Source organism: Colletotrichum truncatum, assembly GCF_014235925.2.
Source record: "Colletotrichum truncatum strain CMES1059 chromosome Unknown Contig_0017, whole genome shotgun sequence".
Lineage (NCBI taxonomy): Eukaryota > Fungi > Ascomycota > Sordariomycetes > Glomerellales > Glomerellaceae > Colletotrichum > Colletotrichum truncatum.
In genome coordinates this window covers 260,689-283,514 of record NW_027222414.1, presented here as the reverse complement: position 1 = coordinate 283,514, position 22,826 = coordinate 260,689, and the positions used below count along the sequence as shown (strand labels likewise).

The following is a 22,826-nucleotide window of genomic DNA, read 5'->3' as shown; positions in this document are numbered from 1 at the left end:
ATCTCTGGCGTGTGTGACTCGCGGGGTTCAAACGACCCAGGTGCTGATATTCTAGGAGATTCTGTCGTGTCTCTCTTTCTGGGAGGCTCCTCATCGTGCTTCCACAGTTTCGTATTCTTCTGCGTTGGTTCCCTGCAAACTAATTGTCTGTTGTACGACTGGCGGAACCAGCCTGTATCGGTGGTCGAGGACGACTTCGTTTTAGTAGCATGGAAGATTCGTCGTTGTCTCTTTTACTCATGAGGCATCTAGTAGATGCCGGATTTTTTACTTCCCATTCCTGATCCCTTTCCGGGCTAGTTGTTTGACCACCATCGAAATTGACATATATGCCCTTTCCGCCTTTGATTAGTTCTTGTTAGGCTATATATCTCAGTCGTTTGCAGAACATATAAACGAATTTGAATCAACATAATAAATCCATTATCGCTTTGATCTGAAAGTTGTCCGGCAATGTGCCAGTCTTTCATGCGTATAGAATCAAAGCTGGAGACATACCCCTTATCCCGTTCACCTTCAAGCAGACTGCCATTTGGTAAGATTTCTTTACGGGACATGGCGTGCAAAAATTCTAGTCCATCACAGCGTTTGTTAGTATTGTGGAAGCGGAGATTGTCATTGTAATTCCCGGTATATGTTTCATGTACTGTCTCCCCAGTCTACAGCAATTCATCTTTAGTGTGCCTCGTTCTGCAAAGTTTTCGCAGCGTTTCTCTGTCGGTCTTCGGCCTCCTCCCCGGCTCGTTTCCCAGCACAATCTCAACGGCTTGATTCGCTGACCCGAGCAGACATATGCATGGTCGCAACTATCTTCGCTCGAGAACAAAGGAGCTAGCTTGATGCTTTTGGCTTCATTTGATTTTGAGCTTAGTGGCGATTTGCCTCTCAATGTTCGGTGCTATTCAATCGCGTTGCGCGTTGCTAATTATCATACAAATTTGCGAAGGCCTCTTTCATAAGCTGATCCGTATACTCTGCAGGCCACTGGCGAATGAATCTCAATGCATCTTGTAGGCTCCTTGTGTCGAGGACATAATCCTCGGGGTTATCGCTCAGGAAATCCGAAGATGCTTCCTTTCCGCCATACTTGCAAACCAAGTTTCGAAAATCCACTATCTGCTGAGGTGATGGGCGGTCTGTGGGGGTCAGAAGATACATGCGTCCACTGGGGCATTAAGTTACTGCTTACACTTTTCATCAATATTCTTGCAATCTTCAGGGCGAAAACGGGAAATGGGCGAAATGAAGTATTTCAATTTCTCGCGGGCCATTGCTTCTGCATCGGAGTTCATCTTGGCAGGTTGAATTGGTTATTTGTATTGACCGTGTCTGTCAAGGTGTCAGTCAAACTCTGGCGACACACTCTGGCCTTTTGTATCTGGCTAGAGACCCTGTGTTGGCGCGCCTCTTAATTAGAAGCGGCATCCGTGGCGGCTTCCGTGGCGGGTTTGGCCCTGAAATCAACGCTACGGTCAGTTCTTTCTAAGCACACCTTGGGGGCATCATTGATAACACCATTCTCCGTGCGTTTTGAAGCGCTGCTCTGCCTGGGTCAGCGTACACAAGACTTGCCCCTCTTGGCAACCTACAGGGGACTCACCCAAAGGGGACGAATAATAGATGATGAACATATTTACTTTTCTCTAGCACAGTCATGCACGCTGAGCACCTGGCAACGAGCGTCAACGCAGCCATACATGAAGTATCTCCACGAGTAATATCAGGGTGTAATCCGCGAAAGAGCGTGGCCTAGTGTACTTGATCAAGCTCTCCAGGGTTCTGAGCGCTCCCCGGTCCATCTCTCTCACGCTTTGGTGCCTTTGCGCCGAGTAATCTCCCCATACAGCATAGTCATCGGGCGTCATTAACACACAGCGGGACAGTGGAGAATATGAAACAATGCAATCGGAACTCCTCACTGCAGCTACCAGAGTAGACTCGCTCTCTGACTATCTCTGCCTTAAGCAAGAACGCCTTTTCTATTGCAAACTTTTTGCCAGTCATGTGTCAACCTCATCCTGCTGAATCGGAGAAGCATGGGTCGCTAGGCTGGGCCGTAGCCACGTTCCAGAAAGTTTCACTTCTTAACGGCATTGCAGCAGATTTGCTGGGCTCGGAGTTCAGCGCCCTGGAGAGAGCGTGGTTTACACAACCATGCGACGCAATTGAACCTTTTACCTTTCTTCAGTTGCGAAGAAAGATCTCAAATCCCCAGTGATACCAGTGTTCAAAGTCGAGAGAGATTTGCGGAAGACTCGGTGGGAATCGCAAGCGCAACCTCTCAGACAGACAAAATAGAGAAACACTCAATCTCCCAGCTATAATAGAAAATGAGATCGCCTCAGCTCAAAGCCATCATCTGGGCGCTAGCTCCCGCAGCTGTCCAATCGCGGCATACCCGAAAATTCCAAGTTGCTTCGCTCAAAGGCGCCTATGGTGAGCCAAAAGCTCCCACCCATTGGCTGCGATGTACGCCCTCGTCATCAGCTTGACAATTAGAGAGTACCCATACCTTTGCTTGGGGAAAGTCTGTCGGGTCTGCAAGGTTGAGAAGAGGAGTACAGGAGCATGTTCCACTCGAACAGGTGCATGAGGGTGTCAACAAAACCCTGTCTAGCTTCTTCGATAATGAGCGCATGGGAACGGGGGCCATTTTTTCCTAAGGCCAATTCAGACCCCCTGCTACAACGCCAGCGACTTTTTCGCGCTCATCCATGGCAAAATTGTTAATGCAGCATGCTTTCTTTGGCTTCTTGTCCGTGCGTTACTTCGTTAGCCGTGCTTCCGCGGTTAACCAGTGTGGCTTTCATCAGTTGGCGCTAGATGTTGGCAACTTCTTTTCGGTGTACTAGGAACCCTTGTCTTCCGGCACGGATGATTGGCGTTGGGGAAAGGAAAAGCGACACCTGTGCTCCTGAAGAACCCAGTCCCTAAATTTGGGGCACTGGGAATCGAATGGAGAATGAGCAGTCCGACTGCTAGCCTGACAAGGGCCCATGCAAGACATCGCTCACTGGCGAGCTGGAGTATAATGCACCACGTACTCAGTACTTGAGGGCGCACTACGGCAGCCTGCAAGAAGGACTGGGTCAAAACTCGTTTTCGCAGGCTGCCGTAGCACACGGACACATGGCCAACACGTGAGTGCACTGTGTGTCGCCGTGGAGAAGGGCGACAACAGAACGGGCGTTCAGGGCAGGCTGCGAAGTGGCCAACCAGAATGTGACATGGATTTTGGCCAATCAAAAGGCTTCTCGCCAACGTCATCCCGACAACGTTATGGGGGCCTCACTATTTTCAAGGATGATTCGAATGTCATCAATGTGTGAGAAGTAAAAGTCCGAGGAGGCCGAAGGGGTCTGTCAAGCTGTCTTCTCCTTTTTTATTTCAGGCTACGTCAAGTCGCTCTGCGCCAATCACACCAAACACCTCATGGTTGCGAACTGCCCAACCGCCATTTCAATTTAGTTGCTGTGGCTTCTTAGGAGTTAACAAAATACAGCCGCCGTCGCTTGCGCTTTTGCTACCTACGAAACCAACATTGTGCGCTGGCTGTGACTGGAGTTCACATATAGGCAGTAGGCATTGACTTGTTGGCACACATTCGCAGACCTCTGATCGATACCAGCGTCCTCGTGACTGCCCGACACCACGATCAATGTGGAGCATCGGGCCAAATCATTAGGATATGTCGATAGCGAGCACCATAGATGGCCCTCGCCTTATCATTTAGTTGAAACCGATCATTGGGGAACTTTATTTGAGAGACATATAGCCACCTAGTCCCTATGGAGCAATGTGGGATTTGGCGCTTCAAGGTGACAGTTATCAAGAGAAAGAATGAGAGGGGGTTGGAAGTGACTAAAGAGCTTGCATCAGAGGAGAAACAAAACTGGCATGACATTTTCAACACAGATACAATATGTCGCCAATTCCCATACTTTGCCGAAAATGAGGACATCGGAAGATCCACGCTTGAGATAACTAAGCAAGAAAACCTTCATGAAATGTTCAGCATGGACGTACGCACCCCCACTTCGGTGGTCACTCTGAAAGCGGCAATCCCTGCTGTTTTATTTTGTAATTTTGAAGCAACTGACATTGGTGATCAACAGAACGAAGTAGGATCACGATAAGAGGTCGAGAGGAATGTTTTGCGGCTACCACAAGCTAAAGGCATATGAGTATTTTACAGTTGGTTAAGCTGTCACTGTATGTGGACTTGGCGGGTTCGGCTTACTTGTAATATTCGCGCTAATTCAACAAGACGCTGTCCCAAAAAGCTATCGCTGAGATCTTCTTAGATCTTCTAGAAGTTTAACACTTCCTCCCACCCACCGTCTTGGGTCTCTCGCGCCTCCTTCTTTGCCCTGTGTTTTTCTTTGACTTGCCTCTTCCTTTGCCCTCTCTCTTTTCTGCCTGGTCTCTTCTAACATCTCTTCCCTTGCCGCTAATAATGTCTCCCATTCCGTTGATGGAGGAGCCGCCTTACGACCGCGTAGATATTCCTCAGCCGTCCCTTTGTAATATCCGTTCAGAGACCGCGTAGGTTCCAAAGTCTCTTTGTCCGATGCTACCCAGGAAACTCGAAAAAGCCATTGGCCGTTGACCATGTGACACTCATGGATTTTATCCCAGTACCACAAAGTCTTTTCTTCCATATGCATTGACCGGCCGCCGGCTTGGGTCCAGTAGTCGACAAGCTTCCGTTTGTCAAAACTGTTGATGTCTATCTCATTCTCCCACTTTATTGAACCGTCACTCCAGCGGACTTTGAATTCGAAAATCTCCCTGAAATATAGGCAACCGCGATGCTCTACGATTTCCAATATAGTAAGGTTGTCCGTTCTGGCGTCATCTGGAATGGCGGCTATGTCAGGTCAGCATTCCCTTTCATTGTGTCATGTAATTATCACCTGCGGAAGCTCCCTTCACGGAATTCCCCGAGTCTGTCTCCTGAAAATGGGTTTCAGACAATGTAGTGGCGCTCAAATTATTGCCCTGCCCGTTGATGACATTGCTCACAACAAGCCACTGGTAAGGCCTGCTCACTGGATTAGGGGCCATCTTTGAGATTGCCCCTGCCCTGGTCCGTTCTCTCCCGTGTGCCTCGTGCGTTGTTGGATTCAATTGCGCCTGTCTACAGCAAGCAATAGAAAAGAAATGCTGTCGACATATGTCCTTGATTAAGAGCCTCCTGCAAAGGTAATAAGGAGCAGGAGAACCAAGTACTGGAGAATGACAGACTAAGAGCAATATATGGGTAGACGGAATCAAAACGGGTCTCGTCTTAAGCGAGGCTTGGTCACACCGGAGGCGTTGGACTCGGATGTGGCTTGCCTGCCCAATCCCTGCTGACCTGATGTAGACCGGATTTTGGGTAGGGGCGATATCAAGAAAAAGAACAAGACAGAGTATTTCGGCTCTTCGTTCAGGAGGACATACTCCACGATGATGCTTTTGTTCATGCACCTGGCTGTGATATCATCGCGGCATATATGGACACTGGCACGACGGTAGCTTCCGCAGCTGCCGGCAACTTCAAGGATGCCCATATAACCGTCACACCATAGGCGCCATATTGTGCGTCAGCAACTGAAAAATGACGTTTCTGTCTAGCTTATCTGGAAAGGTCGCCGACCAACAACTCTACTTGTCAGATCTGTTTTGCAAGCATCGTTCGGCATCCACGGCGCTAGATAGCGAGCACTCTGACTTAACCGGACCAGTCCAGTCAAGCACAAGACCTCCCAGCCTCGCGCTGGGTGGTGGTGAGAGCTCACCGCCTCTAGCCACCAGCAAGTGCATCCCATGTTATGTGGGCCTAAATAAGCAAGCTGAATAGTCTTTTCACGAAGGTTACATCCAACGGGAGTACTCATCCAGGACCCTTTGCTTGCCACTTACGGTAATGATAGCCGAGTGAGTCTTCAAGATATCTATTACATTTATTTGTGTGAGCTATCCGTTCAATGTCATGTTGGTGGGGTGGGCGCCGGTGGCAAAGGGACATTTGAGGGGGAGGAGCAGATAAATTGTAAGGAGGAGCCAGGAGACAACCAGAGGTTGGAGTGGGGAAAACTGACAGATTCACGTTTGGGTTGAACAAAGCAGGCAGGTACTCCTGCATGATAACTCCACTCAAGCGTACGCCATGAAATGCCGAGACTTAGGGGTGGTATCCTTTTATTCCGCAGCTCCTCTAACTGACCGTGAACGTCGGAGTCAGATTCTGTTTAAAAGAAAGACAGCATTGCATCTGGATTGTTAAGCGATTTCTATCCTCCTTTCACTCAGGCCAACTCAGGGCTATATTCATGATGGTCGCTACGGGAAACCCTCCAAGATTGGTGAAGCGACGCCGTGGAGAGGCAAAGGTGAATTAATCAATCATAACAGCACTGGATTGACGCTAAATGATCCCAGGACAAGGAAAGCCAAGAAGCGGCAGAAAAATGCTGTGACGAAAGACACAAAGAAACCGGCAAGAGAATCAGCATTCTGGAAGACAGAATGAACCGGGTGGAGTCCCAGCTAAAAGACCAGGACCATTTGAGGGCAGAAAACTCCCGACTGGAGACAGAGATCAGTCATTTCAAGGCAAAAGTCTCCGATTTGACGCTGGAGATTTCCCTATTAATGGAAGAAAACAAGCAGTTTAGAGCTTACTTGGAGGTTCTCGACGATCTGGCATGCACTCGGCCTTCACAGCGGCTGATTGAAGGTAAGCATCAATACTATTCCTCAGGGCTATTATTCACTAAGTAAGGCAGATTCCGGGGCAACTGACCAGGAAAACATCATCTCAGTACCTGCAGAAAAAAACTAATGAGCACGTTGGGGTGGGGATGCCCAGGAGCTGTGAAAAATGCTTTAGAGCACTTGATTGCTGCGCCGTCGTCGCGTTATTCTCGCCTTCGTTTTTCTTATCTTCATAGCATTAGTTAAAATGAGAGTATGTGTAATGAATTGTGATCGATTGGACTGTGAAAAGCCCATCCTCCAAATCCTAGATGAGGTCCATGTCAAGGAATCTCTGTGCTTGGTCATGGCCACGTCGCAGGCAAGCCTTGCTCAGAATGGCATACCGGTTGAACAGAGCCGCCGAGAGCGCCGCAGTGGGATGAAGGATTCTGAGTCTGAAGTGCTATCCCAAGCCGGACTGTGCTCCTCTAGCGTAAACAGGAAATTGTCCACTTGGTTTCTTCGTCAGGCAAATTGGATAACACCAACTGGCAAGCCCCTGCAACATAACCAGTCACGACAGCCAACGAACCGGCTTTCACATATGTCTTGGCACAATCTGTGCTGGGCAGCATGTAGCCGCTAGATCGTCCGATGGACTCCACATCCCCTGTTCCCTTATGTGGTATCTTCCCACTGGGGTTGCAGGCTATGCATACCACTAAGCTCGCGCGAAATGGGGGCCAAACACCCACATGGTGGAGTATCCTGAGGCCCCTGCGTAGCAGGAGGTACCTCTACGTTCCGAGCACCAGCTGGCGTACATCAAGCACCGAGATGAAGCGAGCATTAATTAACTTGCTGTGAGCGCACGGACGACGTGCTCATTGCCTACACCCAGGCCACTGATGTGAGATCTACTGACGACTCGGGGGTATTTGGTGATGCCCCGCGATTGGCTAGCCGCCTGCACAGTAATCAGAGCCGGGCCACCTGTGCAGTGCTGAGTATTTTGTCGCGCTGAAGGGCCTTGACGGAGATGCACGCCCGAAGTCGATATTTCGGCGGGCCCACGGCACAGTGCCGACTCTGCTAGCTGTTGGCACTCGCCAAGGGCCTTTCCTCCCTTGCTAATCACTTTCCCAGCACTTAGATCCCATCAATGAATGCATCCGCTTGCGTGGGTGGGCGTGTGTAGATGATGCTGGCCTGTCGCGGTATAGTTGCTCAGCATTGGCCGGCGGTTTTCTTGCCTCCATTTGGTCAACCCAACGTACAGCCCGGAAAATACCATCAGTCACGCATGCTCCGCCTCAAACTTCTTAGGAAACATAAGCAGAGGAGGGTCTACTAGTAATAAGATCTAACAAGTTAAGCCAAACATAACACGGCAAGGATACATATATGCCCCAAGGTGCTCAAAATGCGATCCAGCAATATTGACGCGATCTCTCCATGGCGTCCCGAAATTGCAGTACCAAGAGCATCTGCACAATACTGAAGATGTGTAACAGAACGCGCACCCATGCAGAGGAGAACGATTTTCTCATAGGCTCGATTGAGTGTCGCCCAGTAAGTGCCGCTACAAAATCTGACCTGTTCTTTGTCATGCGCGCCTAACAGGATCTGAACAATGGCTTCATGGCCTTTTAGAGAGGCAGACCGAAGAGCGCTGCCGCAGTGAGAACTTCGTGTGTCAACACGCGCTCCATATCCAAGGAGTATGCGTAGGACCTTCTCGTTGCCTCTTGAAGACCCAGCCCAAAATGCATTGCCATAAATTCCACCTTCTGCGTTGACGTCCGCCCCGTTCTCGAGAAGCATTCTTGCAATTGCTGTGTGGCCTTCAGAGGATGCAGCCTGAAGAGCGGTTCCGTAATACCCGCCGTGTGCGTCAACCTTTGCACTCTTGCGAAGGAGCATTCTCACGATTCCCTTATGCCCCCCAAAGGATGCGGCCTGAAGAACGTTGCCATAATGACCTCCTAGAGTGTCGACATTCGCACCACTTCTGAGAAGTACTCTCACAGTTGCTTGATGGCCTCCAGAAATTGCGGCGAGAAGGGCATTACAGATCGTCCGATGTACCCTGGTCGCCTACCATAGTACGGCGGAGACCACAAGTACATGCCACCAAAGATCGCGCGAAACGGTGTCCAAATAAATGTAGAGGAGTAAGGCTTAGTCTAGGTCCTCCGAAATACCCATGCGCCACCAGCACCAACTGGCGTGCATGACACGCTGAGCTTGCGGACGACATGCCCATGGCGGGTCACTGATATTGGATCCACTGGCGACGCGGGGGTGGTTGACGTTGCCCCGCGATTGGTCCAGAAGACTACGAATGAATCAGAGCCGCTCTGCGGGCGTATCCATTCGACGACATTATGCAGAAAGACACCCTTGCGCATACAGGCAGGCTCAGGCATCGCGCAACCGGTCGTCTTGATGTGGCACCAATTCCCATCCATCTTGACACCGCTTCGGCGGGCTCACGGCGCGGTTCAGACACTTCCAACTACTGGCATGCACTAAGTTGACTTTCTCATATGCCAGTCGTTTGCCCAGCGCGTACACCCCGTTTTTCAACCAATTCTTTTGTACACGGAGCGCGCGCTGATAATGTATCCGTCGCCATACCGTTGTTCAGCGGTGTTGGGCGGCCTTCCTCTCCTCTCTATTGGGCCGTCCCAGCTTATGACCCCAAAAAGGCCCGCCAATTGTGCATGCGACGCCTCAAATTTCTTGTTGCCATCCAACATCTTTGAGGTTTCTGCCTTGCCTTCCACAAGAGGCTCAGTTGTGAGCCTGCCAGTTCGCCCTAGCATCGCCGTCTTGGGGTCGCCTTTCAAACGAAGAAACGCACGTATATCAGTGTCTCTCCTTTCAGCTTACCTTGGCTCCCCATTATCTGCATTCTTAGACTAACTTTCAACTGGCCTAAGCTAAATTTTCGTATTTCCGAACTGTCTGCGAACCTTGTACTTTGCATTCGTCGCCTCGTCAATCAAACAGACCTGGCCATTGAGCAGACGCAATCCAGCATACATAATGAAGCTACTTTTACCAGCATTAGCGCTGTTTGCGGTCATCTACGTCGTTGGTCTACCAATCGACCCGACCGCTTCGTTGCAGCCACGTAAGGGCGGTGGAGGAAAAGGAGTTGGTTCACGTAAGTTATAACAAGGAGGCAGCACTTTTGCTCGCGGCTTTTGCTTAAGCTTTGGCTGACCCGGTGGGTATCCAGGTCCGAAAAAACCCAGCGGGAGAACAGGCATTGCGCGTGGCGGCAACCGCGATAACTCCGGCGGTTCGACGAAGACAGGCAGCGGCCCGGCGCCCGCTTACGGCAGAGGTCGATACTATGGCGGTGGTGCCTCGATACCCTACAAGGCTGGAGATGCTCGGGGTGGCATAACAGCGGTTCTACTCGTTGGTTCTGCTGTCGCCTTCTGGCCCGGCCTTTGGATGAGCATTTACGTGTACGACCATACCCCTTACCTGTTCTACAACGCGTCGATACACGAATACCAGAAGAAACCGGTCCTCTGCGGATGTGCCGAACACCAGCCTTGCGGATGCGACTACAACAACAGCACGGAGTATATTAACTCTATCCTTGGTGACGGTAGCTACAATGGCTTGAACAAGTCTGTTGTCAATATCGCGGACTACATGGGTGAGAGTACTATTCTCATCAATGGCACCCTTCCGAACGGCACGACCGCCGCTGGTGGCAACGACGAAGTTGGCTCAAATGCGATCCGGCTGGCTGCTAGGAGTCTCCGGCTTGCGTGGGTGGTGCCAGTTGTTTTTATCTTCTCCATAGTATAGTCTAGTCAGTGAAATGGGGCGCTCTTCATCCATATTGCATTACCCTATATATGCTGAGATTCGTCTGGATCTGGACCTAACAAAGCCGAGAACGGTTCTGAATACAAAGTCTCCCTTGTCACATCACAATGCCAGAGGAGAGTGTCTTAGCCTGACTGATGGCGAATCCCTTCCATGTCTCAGTTGGTAGTCGGGTAGACTCCGCCAGAGTGAGTGCAAGATCAAATCTGACGTGATGGTTCAGGTTGCTTCTAACAGCTGGATGGGCCTTTAATGTGAACTCGACGTGCGGCAGGTACAGCTTCGGATACTGATCCATTGTCGCCTTGGGGGCTTATTGCGTCATAAGCCTGTGTCTTCTGCTACTCTGCCAATTGCGAGTCTTTTCGCTACAGTATCTAATACCACAAACTGCATGCATGCATCTTGAAGAGGCCCGACTTCTTGCTCTTGCAGAATATTTCTCCAAACCGGGTTTTCCTAACAAGGTAACTCTTGGCAATCAAGTGCTCATACACGCGACCATATGGTTGCCCGTAATGCCTATTCATTGTTTTTGCTGTTGATTTGGCCTCAATACCGGGTCTCTGAGGGGTCAGGTGAGTAGACAATTCTAACGGCCGAGACTATTGCAAGTAATCAACAAAATAGATTTTATATTTAGCGTAAGTCAAGCCTTGTATTCCCGTATGCCAATTAGGTATTACATGAATGGCGTTTGCTTAATAGCCTCGTCTTGTACAACTTACACTCCTTCATGTGCTTCCTGAAAGTACAAGTAGCTCGTCAAGATGATCAAGATCATGGGGAAATGAATGACACAGTGTAATGAAATCATGGCTCCGATCACTTGTCTACAAACATTGTGTTTAGGTCCCTGCCATTAAGGTGCTCTTTTATCACGCCCCGAGCGATGTCTAACCAGGCGCTTTCCCATGAACCAGTTCTCGGTTTACAGTTTAAAGACCGGTGTAATTTCCCGACCATCACAAAATAGGGTTCTTTGAGGAAATCCTCCTCGTCCAATTGAGCAATTTTAAACTTGTCTAACAGCCGTTGGATGATGCAAATGAGATAGAATGTCTCAACTGCGTCCCTTGGTGAGGCAAAACATACTGGCCGCAGGTCGTCAATGTTTTCAGCCCAAGCGACTAGGATGCGGACCGTGTGATAGGACATGTTTTCGATGGCGTGTTTGAACAAGTATCGACGATCGTCGTCGTTGGTGCTTTCCTTGATTCCCAAGCCTTAGGGTTAGCTTGAAGCATTTCCCGAACTGTACTGGCCATATCATAGTAAATCGGCCAGTAGATACTCTCGCCTATTTTTGCTCCGGCTCGGATGAGCTGTGTTGCGGCGTTCCATTGCTGGTTCAACACAGCTAATTCCAACGGCGTTGCTTCCCAATCACAGGATTGACCGTTAGGCTTCGTCATTAAGTCATCCTTCTTAGCGCCACTGTTGGGCAGACAGCGAATCAGTTCACCTAGGCCAGAATATACAGCCATGTGAAGAAAGGACACATCGACACGGCCCATGTGTTTACGTCGACTAGGCTCTTCTTTACTGAGTACTTAGGGAATGCATAGCATTGATGATCCAAACTTGGACCTGCAGTTGGCGTCAGTCTCTGACAGTGGATTTCCTAGCTCAACAGCTCGCAAGAAACATCGCAAAGCCCACTTGTCTGCCGGCTTTTGGACACCGTCTTTCCAAATATATTTGCGAATCCAAGAGGGAGGATGTCAGGGGGAGAAACAGGGAATGGCTTAAGTTTTCGCCTCACTCTGATTCATTGGGAAGGCTACTCATATCTGCGGTCGTTAGGGCGAGAGCTACACCAGGCTACCACACCACCTATGTGTGTCGTCTGGACACCGCTCAGTGTTTTTCTTTTCATCCTGGCAGCATTTCCACTCCGAAGCCGAATAAAGAAGGGGGGGATCCAATGTCTTTTGGTACTTCTACGTATCGACATTCATGCCTTGTGAGGATTTGAGGTATAATGGAGAGAAGTGCTTTGCTAGTGGTTTAAAATCAAGGGTATTCCATAGGCTCTGTGGAAGGTGGAAGAATTGGGTCAAAGTCGCTGTCTTTACACAGAGCGACACAACCAGCCCCGAAGATGGAAGTTGTTCGGAAAAAGCAGGAAACAGAAAGACGGGTCTCTTATTTGCTCCACACTGCTGCGTATGTACTACTTAGAAGAAACCATGCGTACATGTTCTGCCTCTTATGAGGCCAGTTTTCTCTGAGGGGAACGCGCTCACGATATATAACGACTAATATTATTCACTATCTATTCTTGGTTCGCAAGTGGTTCTACGCCTTCACACATCTATTGATCGCTTCTGCCATTGCCCGTCTAGCTGGGGTTTGAGCCGGTCAGATAGTTCAGTGCCATCTCGGCTGCATCTTCTTTCGCATTGTTCAAGTTCTTGCCGTCGTACCAAAACCGCGCCTCGTGGGTGCGGCCGTAGACGGTTACTCGACTGGACCACGCGGTACGGCAGCCTGTCGGGCATTTTGCATTAGCTAAGATTATGACCAACGGTACTTTGAAGAGCATACCACGTCGCTCAGAGACGATTTGAAAGACGGGAGGTAGAATGCTTGCTTCGCGGCAGGCATCTGCAGGTGACCATCAGCCCTTGACTACGCTTATGATGAGTGGTGGCGCTCACCCTCAAGGCGCTCCTGCCAGGTACCGGCCTGGCTATTGTAAAATGTAGACATTCCGTAACAAGGAATGAATGAGCGGCTGGCTATGTCAGGGGAAATCGGCTTCGAAGATTTTGTTTCTCCGATTTCAAATCAGATACGATGACTTGATATCCGAAATGGCTGAGCTTGTGACCGCGTCAAAGCCTAGAGGGCAGGCTGTTTTCTGGCTTAGGAAGTTGAAGCAAGAGTGGCGGGGATCATAGATTTGCAGTAGCCGGTCAGATAATCAGAGCTGCGATGGAAGAACGACCTCAGCTAGGCGGGATAAATGCAGTACCTCCTGGCCTTAGCCCGCCGAATGCGATGACGGATACCGCGGAAGCCAAGGGGGTAAACGGACCCAAATCGAACGCCTATTTTGAGTCCCATACCCAAAGATTCTGTGAGGCAGGGTTCATAGCTGCAACACCACTTTGCGATTTCATTACCGCCGCCTTTTTGCTTCCCTATTTGCCCTAGTTAGAACCCTAAGTCACTGCTAGAATGGCCCATGTACAGGTCTGAACGTGCAGTGTGAGCAATGTGGAGATCTCGTATGAGAACCTGTTTTCCAAACTTGAGATGGGTGTCAGGTAGAGGATAGGACCAACGAAGCCCAACAGATAGAGCTCCTATGACACTCTCCACTGGAGGAGATGGCAGATCGCCCCACGTGGTTTCTTCTTCAGGCAGGCTGGATAATTGCAACTGGCGAGCCCTGCAACGTCACCAGCCTCGCCAGGTTCAAGGTGGGTGGGAAATTGGATAGCTTTCCTATGTGTCTTGGCACGATCCTTGCTGGGCAGGGCGACAGCATGGCCGCCGGATCGTCCGATGTGCGCTCTACAGGCCCCTGTCGTCTTCGTAGCTCCTCTGGCGGGGAGGTTTGCAGGCCATGCATGCCACTAAGATCGCGCGAAGGGGTGTCCCTGTAGAGGCAGCCTTGGACTGATGTACTTCGAAGTTCACCTAAACCCCTAGCACCAACTGGTGCGCGTGACACACTGAGATGGGGCGGGCCATAAACTGCTCTTGGTACACGGACAACTCCTTCAGGGCCTGAACCCAGGCCACTGACATTGGTCCACCGACGACGCGGGGGTGTTGGGCGTTGTCCCGCGATTGGCCAGTTGTCTGCACAGGAATCAGAGCCGCCCTGCGGGCGCATCCATTTCACGACGTCCCGTCAGAACAACCTTTCCGCACAAAGACAGACTCGCGCATCACACCGTCGGCCACCCTGTACAGTGCTCAGGGTGTTGTCGCGCTGAAGTGTGCATTGAGGTGCACCGCGAAGTTGCGACCAATGTGATGCCCAGACGCGGCCAATTGTGGGCGGCTGCGAGATTGCTCCGCCCTTCTCTGCCAATCACTTACCCACTGCTTAGATCCTGTTGCTCAAGGCATCCGTTGGCATAGGAAGGTGACCAAAAATGTGTCGGTCTGTCGCTGTATGGTGCTACAGCGGTGTGACTGCAGTTCCCTTGTCTCCATCCGGCCACCCTAGACTGCAGCCCGGGAAACAGTTGGGCAACGGAGTATGCGATGCCAAGGCTATGAGGAGGTAATGGTTGAAAAACTGGTCGAGTAGGAAGGCTCTAGTATACCCTGCTTCAAAGGGGACTGTAGTTCGTGTAAGGCTTGAGGCGTCACTGACCTGCGTGGACGCCGATGCCCGAGGAGACTCTTGGTACTTGATTCAAACACATCCCTAATTCGGCTTCAGAATCTAAGCTTATCCTCCATCTCATCAAACCTCCTCGCAAACACGCAACGGGAGGACCAAAATACTCTGCGGAGGCAGCCCTTCTTCAGTGGCTGGAAAGGAACCCGTCAGCTCCAAAATGGCAGAGCTAGTCACTGACAACCTTGAGACTCCTTCGCTCGACGACAGAACCTACCTTGTCATTCGATTATCCAACGGGCTTGAAGCCCTTTTGGTTCATGACCCGGATACAGACAAGGCGAGCGCCGCTCTAGATGTCAATGTGGGCAACTTCAGCGATGAGGATATGCCTGGAGTGGCCCATGCCGTGGAACATGTACGATCCTGCGCCAAACAGAACTTTCTGTTCCCCCACCGGTTTCAGTTTGACTAACACCCGCTTACGCAGCTCTCCTTCATGGGGACGAAGAAGTTCCCTATAGAAAACGAATACTCCCAGTACCTGGACTTAAACTCAGGCAGCTATAACGCATATACGGGAGCAACCTCGACCAACTACTTCTTCGATGTCTCTGCAAAGCCTGCCAACGACCAGGAACCGACAGCATCCAACCCATCGCCCTTCAGGGGAGCTCTCGACCGGTTCGCTCAATTCTTTATTGAGCCACTGTTTCTCGAGTCGACCTTGGACCGAGAACTGCGGGCAGTGGACTCCGAGAACAAGAAGAATCTACAAAATGACGAATGGCGACTGCATCAGCTGGAGAAGTCTTTGTCAAACCCGAAGCACCCTTTTTGCCACTTCTCAACTGGTAATCTCGAGGTTCTGAAGGCCCAACCAGAGGCTAAGGGCATCAACGTGCGGGCCAAGCTCATGGAGTTCCACGAGAAGCACTACTCAGCAAACAGGATGAAGCTGGTTGTGCTTGGGCGTGAACCTTTGGACGTCCTGCAAGATTGGGTTACTGAATTTTTCTCTGGCGTCCCCAATAAGAGCCTTGCGCCGAATCGCTGGGAGGACGAAGTGCCTTTCCGCGAAAGAGAACTCGGTGTGCAGGTGTTCGCCAAGCCGGTCATGGACTTCCGAGGACTGAATCTGTTTTTCCCCTTCTTTGATGAGGAGATGATGTACGAGTCTCAGCCCAGCCGATATCTCAGCCATTTAATCGGCCATGAGGGCCCTGGCAGCATAATGGCCTATGTCAAGGAGAAGGGCTGGGCTAGCGGCTTGAGCGCCGGAACATACCAAGTTTGTCCGGGTTCACCTGGCATTTTTGACTGTCAAATTCGCCTGACGGAGGAGGTGAGTCTGCAGAGATAATGTTCTAAATCCGATTTCAAAGCTCATGTGGATAATAGGGTCTCAAGTATTACAAGGAAATCGTCAAGGTCTTCTTCCAATACGTCTCCCTCCTTCGGGAATCAGCTCCACAGGAGTGGATCTTCGACGAACAGAAGAGCATGGCAGATGTGGACTTCAAATTCAAGCAAAAGACTCCAGCAAAACAATTCACAAGCAGGATCAGTTCCGCCATGCAGCAGCCTTTGCCGCGGGAGTGGTTGCTCAGCGGATACATTCGGTTGAGGAAGTTCGATTCCCAACTGATCGAGAAGGGTTTGGCATGCTTGAGACCAGACAACTTCCGTATGACCATTATATCACAAAAGTTTCCTGGTAATTGGAACCAGAAGGAAAAATGGTACGGCACCGAATATTGCCTCGAAAAGATCCCCGACGATTTCATGACGGAGATCAGGGAGGCAGCTGCAAGCCCTGCTTCAGCACGCCCGACCGACCTTCACCTCCCTCACAAGAACAACTTCATTCCCACCAGGCTTGGGGTTGAGAAGAAGGAGGTCAAGGAGCCGGCGCTGTCACCGCATGTCGTCCGAAATGACAGTCTTGCTCGGACGTGGTTCAAGAAAGATGACACGTTCTGGGTGCCCAAGGCCAACCTTAAAATCAGCTGCCGGAACCCCAACATTTACTCGACCGCAGAAAACGTTGTCAAGGCGATGCTGTTCACCGACCTTGTTAGAGACGCTCTGGAGGCATACTCTTACGATGCGGAGCTCGCTGGTCTGCAATACAGTGTCAAGCTCGATGCCCGTGGGCTGTTCCTAGATCTCAGTGGATACAATGACAAGTTGGAAGTCCTCCTGGAGCAGGTTTTGATAACGATGAGAGACCTCAAGATCAAGGACAAAAGATTCAAAATCATTAAGGATCGTCTCAACCTGGGATACAACAACTGGGAGCTCCAAGAACCGTTCAGCCAAGTTTCTGATTACATGACTTGGCTGAACTCGGAGCGCGGCTACGTTGTGGAAGAGTGTTTGGCTGAGTTGCCCAACATCACTGCCGAGGACGTTCGCCAGTTTAAGAAGCAGATGCTGTCGCAGATGCACATCGAGACCTACGTGCATGGAAATCTCTACAAGGAGGATGCCCTGAAGCTGACCGATATGATCGAGACTATTCTGGAGCCCCGTGTTCTGCCGCGACCTCAATGGCCCGTCATTCGGTCATTGATTGTTCCTCCTGGATCGAACTACATATACAAGAAGACACTGAAGGACCCCGCAAACGTGAACCACTGCATCGAGGTTTGGCTCTACGTTGGCGACAAGGGCGACCGTCTTGTTCGCGCCAAGACCATGCTGCTCGATCAGATGTCTCATGAGCCAGCCTTCGACCAACTCCGAACCAAGGAGCAGCTCGGATATGTTGTCTTCAGTGGAGTCAGAAGTTTTACCACCACGTATGGCTTCAGATTCATCATTCAGAGCGAGCGCACGCCTGAATACTTGGAGTCAAGAATCGAGGCTTTTCTCAACTTGTTCTCAAACAACTTGGATTCGATGTCAGAGTCCGATTTTGAGAGCCATAAGCGTAGCTTGATTGTCAAACGTCTTGAGAAGCTCAAGAACCTGGGTGAAGAGAGTAACAGGCACTGGCCTCAGATCGCCAGCGAGTACCATGACTTTGAGTCGGGTAAGTAAATACAACACACGTTGATTCCTTAAAGTGACATGCTGACAGTTTGTCCTGTAGCTCAACAAGACGCTGCGCATATCAAGACGCTCACGAAGGCGGATATGGTGGAGTTCTTCCAACAGTACATTAAGCCAGGCTCTACGAAACGAGCGAAACTTTCGGTGCATCTGCATGCGCAGGCAGGCATGTCGGCAGAGACAGATGCTAAGGTCAATGGAGTTAAGGAGGGGGAGACCAATGTGACTGGCCCAGAGCCCATCCTCATCACGGATGTGCGCAGCTTCCGAGCGGGACTGCAGGCGACACAGGGTGCTCAGCCAGCCAAGGATTTGAGTGAATATGAAGGTGCGGACGCGAACCTATGAAGACGGATTGGCTCAGACAGGACCGGATGGCCTGCGTCCTTGCTAGGACATGAATGGCCGTGGCCCTCGGGGTTCCAAAACCGAGCAATCAGTATGATGGACAGCCACTCAATGTAGGGACGATATCTCTTTTGGGACCTTGAAAAACCCACCTCCTGCATTGAACTCCCTAAGTATATGTAACTTAATGCCTTTTTGAGCAAATCTTAATTCGGATTACAAGATCTTCAAAACACTCCAGCCGCAACTTCCTGGTTTTCAACCTGTTGAATACCTCGATCAATTGTACGCATGAAGTTAAATGCGGCGAGGGCGGTGCGTTGCTGCTGGTGGCAGCCGCAGCAACTCCAGCGGAGTTTGATGCTACGGCGGTACGGTAACTAGCAAGGTATCGTTCCTGATCTCACTTGCAAGCGTCCGCCAATCTGTAGCCCAAGGTGAGAGACGAGCCCAAGATCTCATGACCGACTTGGTCTTGTAGCTTACCATTGCTGCCACTAGGGCATCGCGATACCATAAATACCGTGTTCATTGAGGAAACGTGACAACTATTCCGTGTTTTTGTTTGTAGGTCTATTTCAAGAGCATATCTAGCAGTACGATGTAAAGCCGCGTATCCTTAACCCTCCCACGATTACTTCCAACGTTTGGGCCTCATTTCCCTCGCTCCCGATGAGTTTTTCTGTTGTCATGTGAGATTGAAAACACACTAGACCCGGTGTCCTTACTATAAAGCTATCGCGGCTTGGGCCTGGGTGGCGGCTTTGGCACCCCGGTGGTATCGTAAGCTCCTCGCGCTGCCATGATAAGTCGATGTTGGGAGAATATAGCGTTAATGTTTCGCTCCTTGGTATGTGAATGCTTTTGTCGATGCGTCCCCGTATTCATGAGATCAGTTGATCTTTATAGTCCATGGATCATGGTACTGTCAAGCCTTTGTGTACCCTGCACGACCGCAAATTGAATGTTTAGAGATATGGATCTTCATTTCTCGTTCGGGGCAAAAGTTGCAGGGCTTTGGGTAACACCTTCCGACGCTACACCGATGAGCCATAGAGACAGGCCGGCATTAGTTCATCCAGTGGTAAGATGCTAAGATAGCCAGGGATAGAAGCCGCTAAAGGCTAGCAGGCAGTGAAATTGGCCCCAGGATGATTGTTTCGTGTCAGGCTAACTCGGACGACCCGAAATTATTGCAGCTGGGTGGTGCACATGCTGTCTGAATGGGATTAGCACCATCACCCAAGTCTCGTCATTCGCGTATATTCGTCAGCTAGCTGGACAGCAGGCTGACTTTTGTAAATGCATGTCAATAGACAAGTGTGTTCGAGGCCACGGTAAAGATTACGATATAGTTAGAAGGGTAAGCTAGAGTGTCACAAGTGGCTGCATTTGTCTCCAGCCTTCCTAAGCCCTTCGTCACATTCCACAGTATCTCTTAGCTATCTGTTTCTGATAACGTAGCCTGAGGACTGACTTCAGATATCATGTTCCAGACGGCAAGAAACTTTCCATTTTCAACAAGGCCATCCTCCGGGAGCTTTGTTCTCGGGTACCTCAACTGAGCAACAGACCGACGATGACCTCAACTTTAAATGGAAAGAGAAAGCCAGCGAAGATATAAGTTACCTGAAGGAGGCTGCGACTAGTACTACGCTTCGGCATTCTTGTCACATCTTTCTTATTTAAGTCGAAGGCCATAGTACTAGGAGGCTCGTCTTGTTGACGACTCATGCGTTTTGAAAACTGCAGACGTCTATTGCAAAGATAGGCCTATGTATTGGAATATATACCCTCTCGCCCATTATCGGCTGTTACATCTCCTGCTCGCGAGCTATGTCTTTCGTCTCAAAGTCCTGTAAGATACCTTGAAGCACAAGCTTATGCTTGAGTAACACGATACTAGTGCCTTCATGTGTCTCCAACATCTCGATTATGTGAGCAAGCAAGGACGGAAGTTTTTTCGAGTCCACGTAGTGTCTGAGCCATCGATTATTGTACGCGGCCGTTAGAACAAGAACCTTCCCGCATTGCCTACCGTCGGTCAACATTGTTCGAAAAGTACTTTGAGTTGTGCGCTTACGCATGGATTGTACTGATAACATTGGGGACGGAGATTTGATCGTGATTCCTGTCGAAAGCCCCAAAGCTCTGTTCAAGGGCGTAAAGACCTCGCCCAGCTGATTGAATTTCTTCCTGCGTAAATGCTTTACCAACATTGTGATCTTGTTTTGCGGTATTAAGTACCATCATGATGACTGGGCGGTACAATGTGGCCAGTGTGTCCCAGTGGATTGTGTGTTGGCTTGGATTCATGCACTTCCAGTTGAGTGGGTCGCGTTGTGGGTTCATTAGTATCCCCTCCAGCTTTGGGAAGTATTTTACCATCTGGCTCGGCACCTGATCTGATATTCCTTCGTCGTATCTGGCTTTGAATAGGTCGCTCAAAATTGATGTTTGATATGACTGCCTCAAAAAATACTCCAAGGCCCAACTGGGCAGCTCATCAGCCAACAGATGCGTACAAGGCCAAGGTAAGGTCTCTGCTTGGGTGAGGGAATAGGTCGATGGCGGAAGATCCAGTTTGATCATAAGATTACTACAGAAATTTCAGCCTGTGTGTCGCGGAATTGATATAGGAACCGCTAACCACTCCAGTTGAAGACAAATCCAGCAGCTGAGGAGTATAATGCTGGCTTCCATTCCCTGAGTCGTGTGTGCTGCTGGCTGGCGTTTCATGAACAATCTTTTCTGTATCTCACTGGGGCGATCCAAGTCACTTGAAAACCGAATTTTAGCCAATAACTCCCACCCATTACTTATACCACTTACAAGCGCAGGATGTCTTGCAAGACTTCATCGGCAACAAGGAGGCATTTGTGACTGGGTTCGGCTAAGCCGGCTCGCCCATAGTAGAGTGCGGCGAATAGCCACACTTGAGCATACCTCAAGGACGGGCTTCGACAGCAGGACACGAGAGCGCCAAATGCGACAGACATGTACTCAGAGCCGGGCACAAAGCCTGGTTTCGCGATCTTACCCTGATGTTGGCAAAGGCTACCAAGAGCCAAAACGACCAGCACAAGAGCGTTGTCCATTTCGGGGCCAGAATCGACTCTTGTGGGCTGCGATGGGGTCCGCGCTTGGTCTAGAAAGTCCGCAACCATGGAATCCAATTCTCGTGGTGAAAGGCAGGGATACAGATTCAGTATACTCTCCTTAAAGGTCCCCACCAAGTTCCGCACGATATTGTCGCCGTAGTCGGGTGCTTTCCGAATGTCAACTGTAATTGAAGACGGCACAAAAGCCTCTGTACCCGGTTGACTGTATATGCACTCCTTTCCCCTTTTTTGGCAACCACTGCAAGGGCCGCGTCCGTTGCATCTTATCTTGAGCTGCCTACAGACGGTACATGCCTCGGGAGAAGTTAGCGCAAGTTATCAAAAGACATGATACAGAACATTATAATACTATAGCAACTCGCTTGTATCGTCGAGCACGGCCACCGGATCTTGGGGGCGAGGTCGCGTGCAGTTGGGCCATGCCTGGTGCATGTGTGATGCTTAATAAGAATCAAACAGCGAGATGATGCGAAAAAGGCAGGCACAAAAGCTGAAGGATGATCTCTGGTTCAATTCGGAGGTATACGTTGCATTGCCAAAGAGCACGTTCGGGCTGGTGAGAAGCAAAGGGTGGCGGCAACGTGGGGCGACGAGAGTTTAAAGCTCGACGCCCATCATAAACTTGATCAAAGAATCATCAGCATGGTCGCGCTGATTGGCCTTGTGGCTAGAATGCTTAGCAAAAGTCAAGCCAAATTTAGCCCTCCACGAGGCCTGAATGATGTTGGCGGAACGTTCCCCGATTGGTTGCAGCCAATAAGGCTGTTGTCTAGTGACTGGTTGATCGGCCGTTGTGACGAATGATAGGGAGCCGATTTTTTCAACGTTTCTTGCAAGCCACAGCTTGTTGGCGGTGCTCCGAAGCTGTTCCACCTCTCCTACCCACAAGTACACTGTACGATGCTCTTCGCGTTTTTTGTCTGTCGCGGGCCAGCTTGTACATGAGACCACGTCCGACGCTGCGTCCACCAGGCAATTTACCTGCCAATTTGGCTTAGCAAGCCATTTGTTTCAGTGGATCCCCGGTGAGTGGTATTTCTTTTCCTCGATCGCTTGTCAGGGGATCCCAAAAACCAAGGGGACTTTCACTTGCACCTAGCGCCAACAGGCAACCCCACTTAGGGACTGCGGAGCTAACGGTTAGGTCGGACGAGATGCCTAAAATGGTTGCATGCTAGATATTCCAGAGGGGTGTGGTCAGTAATATGTGGCGTATCGGCGGGCAAGAAAAGCCGACCGCTGTTCCCCAGCGTTGGCGATCAAGTGTTGAGAGTGATACTCACTCTTGGCCGATTTTGTCAAAGCCGAGAACATCATGTCAAGACTGCTACCGCTCGGCAACCTTGTGACAAACGGCCTGTTCAAGGTGGGGCCATCAATCACGATCTACGCTGAGCTTGGGCTGTGACGGTTTATGTCGGTATGGGTTTTTCGAGTTGACGGATAATCCGCGA

The 22,826-nt window shown here is 50.3% G+C and overlaps 7 protein-coding genes across 7 annotated transcripts; 4 read left to right on the top strand and 3 right to left on the bottom strand.

The window, feature by feature from the left end:
• Nucleotides 1-921: 921 nt before the first annotated feature.
• CTRU02_215622 (uncharacterized protein) lies at nucleotides 922-1,292 on the bottom strand (the record flags this gene model as incomplete). The annotated part of the gene is made up of 2 exons (XM_070206512.1): nucleotides 922-1,136; nucleotides 1,190-1,292. 2 exons carry the CDS (start codon nucleotides 1,290-1,292, stop codon nucleotides 922-924), a joined length of 318 nt encoding a protein of 105 aa, XP_070059812.1.
• Nucleotides 1,293-6,317: 5,025 nt separating this feature from the next.
• Nucleotides 6,318-6,768, top strand: CTRU02_215621 (uncharacterized protein; the record flags this gene model as incomplete). Its single annotated transcript, XM_036723679.2, has 2 exons — nucleotides 6,318-6,377; nucleotides 6,427-6,768. 2 exons carry the CDS (start codon nucleotides 6,318-6,320, stop codon nucleotides 6,766-6,768), a joined length of 402 nt encoding a protein of 133 aa, XP_036584362.2.
• A 1,287-nt stretch (nucleotides 6,769-8,055) lies between these two features.
• Nucleotides 8,056-8,607, bottom strand: CTRU02_215620 (Ankyrin repeat domain-containing protein 50-like protein 3; the record flags this gene model as incomplete). Its single annotated transcript, XM_036723680.1, has 1 exon — nucleotides 8,056-8,607. One exon carries the CDS (start codon nucleotides 8,605-8,607, stop codon nucleotides 8,056-8,058), a length of 552 nt encoding a protein of 183 aa, XP_036584363.1.
• Nucleotides 8,608-9,735: 1,128 nt separating this feature from the next.
• CTRU02_215619 (uncharacterized protein) lies at nucleotides 9,736-10,518 on the top strand (the record flags this gene model as incomplete). Its single annotated transcript, XM_036723681.1, has 2 exons — nucleotides 9,736-9,856; nucleotides 9,932-10,518. 2 exons carry the CDS (start codon nucleotides 9,736-9,738, stop codon nucleotides 10,516-10,518), a joined length of 708 nt encoding a protein of 235 aa, XP_036584364.1.
• A 2,365-nt stretch (nucleotides 10,519-12,883) lies between these two features.
• CTRU02_215618 (uncharacterized protein) lies at nucleotides 12,884-13,254 on the bottom strand (the record flags this gene model as incomplete). Its single annotated transcript, XM_036723682.1, has 3 exons — nucleotides 12,884-13,032; nucleotides 13,090-13,149; nucleotides 13,203-13,254. The coding sequence occupies 3 exons, from the start codon at nucleotides 13,252-13,254 to the stop codon at nucleotides 12,884-12,886; spliced, it is 261 nt and encodes an 86-aa protein (XP_036584365.1).
• A 1,638-nt stretch (nucleotides 13,255-14,892) lies between these two features.
• On the top strand, nucleotides 14,893-18,250 carry CTRU02_215617 (zinc protease; the record flags this gene model as incomplete). Its single annotated transcript, XM_036723683.2, has 5 exons — nucleotides 14,893-14,911; nucleotides 14,956-15,263; nucleotides 15,336-16,190; nucleotides 16,247-17,882; nucleotides 17,943-18,250. The coding sequence occupies 5 exons, from the start codon at nucleotides 14,893-14,895 to the stop codon at nucleotides 18,248-18,250; spliced, it is 3,126 nt and encodes a 1,041-aa protein (XP_036584366.2).
• Nucleotides 18,251-22,172: 3,922 nt separating this feature from the next.
• On the top strand, nucleotides 22,173-22,370 carry CTRU02_215616 (uncharacterized protein; the record flags this gene model as incomplete). The annotated part of the gene is made up of 1 exon (XM_036723685.1): nucleotides 22,173-22,370. One exon carries the CDS (start codon nucleotides 22,173-22,175, stop codon nucleotides 22,368-22,370), a length of 198 nt encoding a protein of 65 aa, XP_036584368.1.
• Nucleotides 22,371-22,826: the final 456 nt, after the last annotated feature.